The 4,514-nt window shown below is 35.5% G+C and overlaps 1 protein-coding gene across 1 annotated transcript; it reads left to right on the forward strand.

Moving 5' to 3' along the window:
* The first annotated feature begins 952 nt into the window (after positions 1 to 952).
* On the forward strand, positions 953 to 2,639 carry LOC120067861 (protein DETOXIFICATION 56). The gene has a single exon (XM_039019468.1). It carries the CDS (start codon positions 1,036 to 1,038, stop codon positions 2,602 to 2,604), a length of 1,569 nt encoding a protein of 522 aa, XP_038875396.1. The 5' UTR covers positions 953 to 1,035; the 3' UTR covers positions 2,605 to 2,639.
* The last annotated feature ends 1,875 nt before the right edge of the window (positions 2,640 to 4,514 follow it).

Consider the following 4,514-nt stretch of genomic DNA (forward strand, 5'->3'; position numbering starts at 1 on the left):
AATATTACTTCAAGCATATTAGTAAAATTAAAGTTTGTTTAAGATGTGTTTTGTCTATCTCCTAAATTATGTAAATCTCAAAAAAGAAAAAAAAAAAAAAAAGTGTAAAATGTTCATCTAAATATCAATATAATAACAAAATGGTTTTAGGCAATCATTTAACACTATGTAAATCTTAATGCTTAAACATCTTAAAGTTTTTTTTTTTTTTTTTTTGAAAAAAAGAAAAGAAATAATGTGAAGGTAGAAGATGAAAATTTTAATCTTACATAGTACACAAAAGATGGTTTTATTTATCATGATCAAGTAGGACTTTTTTTAAACCACAAAAGCTTATAAGAGTATTTTTAAAAATTTAACAAAAAAAAAAAAAAAAAAAAAAAAAAGAAAGAAAAATAAAGTTTGATGTGCATTACCTGCCTTCGCCTGTCCATCAATCATATAGTTTGGATTTTTCAACTTTAGCCAGTTGGAGAATACACATAAAGCATCGCTTATGAATTTTATCACAGACATCCTTTGTATACAAAAAAAGGTTTTTTTTCTTAAATTTTTTTTTAAAAAAAATAAATAAATTAAGCTACACATATGATAAGTTGGTAATTTTTTAATATGGGATGTATAAGAGAGTAATACTTGAATTGAGCCATATTCGGATGCACTTTTATGCATCCCACAGATAAAAAAAATGAATTGAAATATTAAAAAAATAATAATAAGTAGAAGAAATTTATCATATTATGATACACAAATATAGATATTGTTGGGATGCACATTTATAATTTAAAACCAACAATTGTCTGATTAAATAAAAAAAAAAAAAATGAACACCATCTTTTTCTTTTGCATGCATCTGAGAAAGGCTATTATTGAGCCAAACTTTGCATTATGGTCTTTGGCTTTACCGTTAGTGCTATATATATAGGGAAAAAAATGACCCAATCATCTTTATATCTATGTCATATACACATTTTTCTTTTTAATTCACTAAAGTTCAATATATCAACATGGGAATAGATTCACAGAATAAAAAGCATGAGTATCCCAATCACACGTCAACTAAATCTTTATTTTACTCCCTATTACAAAAACCCCTCAAGAACAACCTCTTCCCCCAATTCATTGAGGAAAAGAAATTCGATGTCTGTGTCTGTATCTTCTTCAACATTGGAATCTGGATCAAGCCCCAGAATTACAAAATGGGTTTCAAAAGATTTCACTAACTCCATTCTTTCCGAGCTCAAATTACAGAGAGGCATCGCTCTTCCACTCATCGCTATGAACTTAACATGGTTTGTAAAGATAGCCATAACCACCGCTTTCCTTGGCCGTCTCGGCGACCTTCCATTAGCCGCTGGAACACTCGGTTTCACCTTCGCTAACGTCACTGGGTTCTCTGTTTTGAACGGTCTCTGTTGTGCCATGGAACCCATCTGCGGCCAAGCCTTCGGCGCTAAGAATTTCAAACTCCTCCACAAAACTCTCCTCATGTCTATCTTCCTTTTACTCCTCGCTACACTCCCAATTTCATTCCTCTGGCTCAACGTCGACTCAATTTTGATCCATTTCGGTCAACAAAAGGACATTTCACTCGCTGCTAAAACCTATCTCCTCTACCTCCTCCCTGATTTGGTAATCACTTCCTTCCTCTGCCCATTGAAATCCTATCTCAGTTCACAAACCGAAACGCTTCCGATCATGTTATCCTCTGCTCTAGCTCTGGCTCTTCATGTACCCGTCAACATTTTTCTCGCTAAATCCAAAGGCTTAACTGGGGTTTCAATGGCGATTTGGTTAACTGATTTTGTAGCAATGATTTCACTAGCGATTTACGTTTGGTTGAAACAGAGTAGGAGTAATGATGAAGAAGAAGGTGGATGGTTCGATCAAACGGTTCAGGATTGGGTTCGTTTAGTGAAGCTTTCAGGTCCGTGTTGCTTAACCACCTGCCTTGAATGGTGGTGTTACGAGATTCTGATTCTTCTTACCGGTCGTCTTCCCAATGCCAAACAAGCCGTTGGGACCATAGCTATAGTATTAAACTTCGATTATTTGCTTTATTCTGTTATGTTATCGTTAGCCACGTGTGCGTCGGCGCGTGTATCGAACGAGCTAGGTGGGAACCGTGGGGCGGAGGCGAGGTGGTCGGCGGGGGTGTCGGTGGTGGGGAGCGTGGTGTTTGGGTTGATGGGGGCAGCGGCGATGGTGGCTGGGAGAGGGGAATGGGGGAGGATATTTACTAGAGATGAAGAGGTGGTGAGAATGGTGAGGAAGATGCTGGTTTTGATGGCGGCGATTGAGGTGGTAAATTTTCCGGTGGCGGTTTGCGGCGGAGTAGTGAGAGGAGTGGGGAAGCCGTTGATGGGGTTGGGTGCGAGTGTTGGTGGGTTTTATGGAGTGGCTTTGCCTTTGGGGGTGGTGTTGGGGTTTAAAGTTGGGGTTGGGCTTAGTGGGTTGTTGATTGGGTTTTTGGTTGGGATGTTTGGGTGTTTGGTTTTGTTAATGGTGTTTGTTGGGAGGATTGATTGGGGAAAGGAAGCTCAAAGGGCTCAACTTATGGTTAAGGATGGAGAGATTGCTGTTGTCGATGATTTTAAAATATGATGCCTTAATCTTCAAATAAGGACAGAAACTTCCTATATTGTTCTCTAATTTCTTACATCTTTTCCATGCAAATTAGTATCCAAGTTTGACGTCTAAGGTAATTATGGAGTTACAAAGTCTTAGACTTGACAAAAAGGTATCAACAACGTTGCATAAGTCACGGTTTCTAAATTTCAATTTCAATTTTTTATAAACTCCACTCGCATCAAAAACAGGTTATTTAGATTTGGGGTGCTTTTGAAATTTAATTAGGAAAAAGGGTATTTTGAAGTTATCTAAGGGAAACGGTTTTTTTTTTTTTTTTTTTTTTGTTTATCCCCATCCGAATACGTCACTTCAAAAGACGCATTCGCCAATATTTTTCTAAATTTCTCCGACTGAATTTTGTCCCCATCCGAATGCGTCACCATAACTCAAGTACAAGAAATATAAGAATCGATGGCGAAATTTGTTGCTGAATTTTAGTCATGTGAAACTGTACGAGTCTCCAAACAAAAATTGGAAGTCTGCTATGAACACATATTTGGGCCCAAAGAAAGGTCACTGGCCTTTTGGCCCAAAAGATTGCCTGCTTCGTCATGTATGGACTTAATACCAAAGGGAAACGACAGTGTATAACATAAACCATGCTATTCAATTTTCTCAAACATATCAATATTTTCATACGTGAATGCGACATCGATACGAGGGAAATCAACAAATTTATTATATCTACCAAACATAATAAAATAAGCAACAATATATCACTAATATAAATATCATATAAATAATAAATATGTTAATTTATTTTAAAATGATTTGATTTTTTAACTTTTTTTTATAATTTTTTTTTCATAAATATCCATCGATATTGGCCTTTTATCGTCTCAACATTTTTTCAACATCAACATTTAATTTCCTAAATTGAAGAGGTAACGCACGTATAATTCATTCTTTTTTTTCAATGACAATTTAAAAATGCTCATTGACTAACTTGATTATTGTGTATCTGACCACTCCTAAATATTTTCCTACCGTATTGGATTTTCATGTATTACATAAGATTATTTTTCTACTTTTATCTATTCCTTGAGATCATATATATTAATTATCTTATAATTTTGAATTTCAGATGAATTCTGACATAGGGTGTTATGGAAAAATCTAAACGGGAATACTCACTTGACCTTCACGTGCCCTCAACAGTAAATTTGTAATTAGGAGAAGAAAGACAACCTACGACATAGAGAAGAAAAGAACACTATTATGGCACCTACCACAAAACTTCCAATATTTAAGTCAATAATTAGTTAAGAGTTAGAGTCAGTTAGAAGTCGGAAGAAGAACTTATCTTAGGTGATGTCTATGACCTCTTATTTATAATAGGGTGGACCTAGGATTCCGAAACTAAGAAGGATTAGGGAATGAAAGTTCGGGTCAACCAAGGGGGATTTGTATCATAGGCCGCAAGAAGTGGGCCTTCAGGGATGGGTAGAGGCTCGCCTCCACCTTCGTGAAGGCCGAGGCGGACAAGTTGGGTCATTTGGCCCAACATCTTTCCTTGTGCTGGTCTTTTCTTCCTTTGATCTATTGGTCCATTTCTTATCCTCCAACTCTCACATGACTGTTATTATTTTTATTTTACAAGTCTACTTCTCGAACTTGTGATTTTTGGTCCAAAAATGATCATAACATTGCGTATTAGGTTGCATTCACTAAACTGCAAAAATGTCTACAATCCATTAAAATAAACCCATACATAACTTTTCACATTTTCTAATTCACGATATTTTCTCCACTAGGCATGATGATGCCATTTAAAATGCAGTAATTTTACATGAACAATTTTACGCATGAAGCAATGTTAATTAAATTTCATTAACTAATCTGAAAATTATTTACACGTTTTTTTGGAATGTGTTGTAGAATTT

The sequence above is a fragment of the Benincasa hispida genome, chromosome 12 (genome assembly GCF_009727055.1).
Source record: "Benincasa hispida cultivar B227 chromosome 12, ASM972705v1, whole genome shotgun sequence".
Classification (NCBI taxonomy): domain Eukaryota; kingdom Viridiplantae; phylum Streptophyta; class Magnoliopsida; order Cucurbitales; family Cucurbitaceae; genus Benincasa; species Benincasa hispida.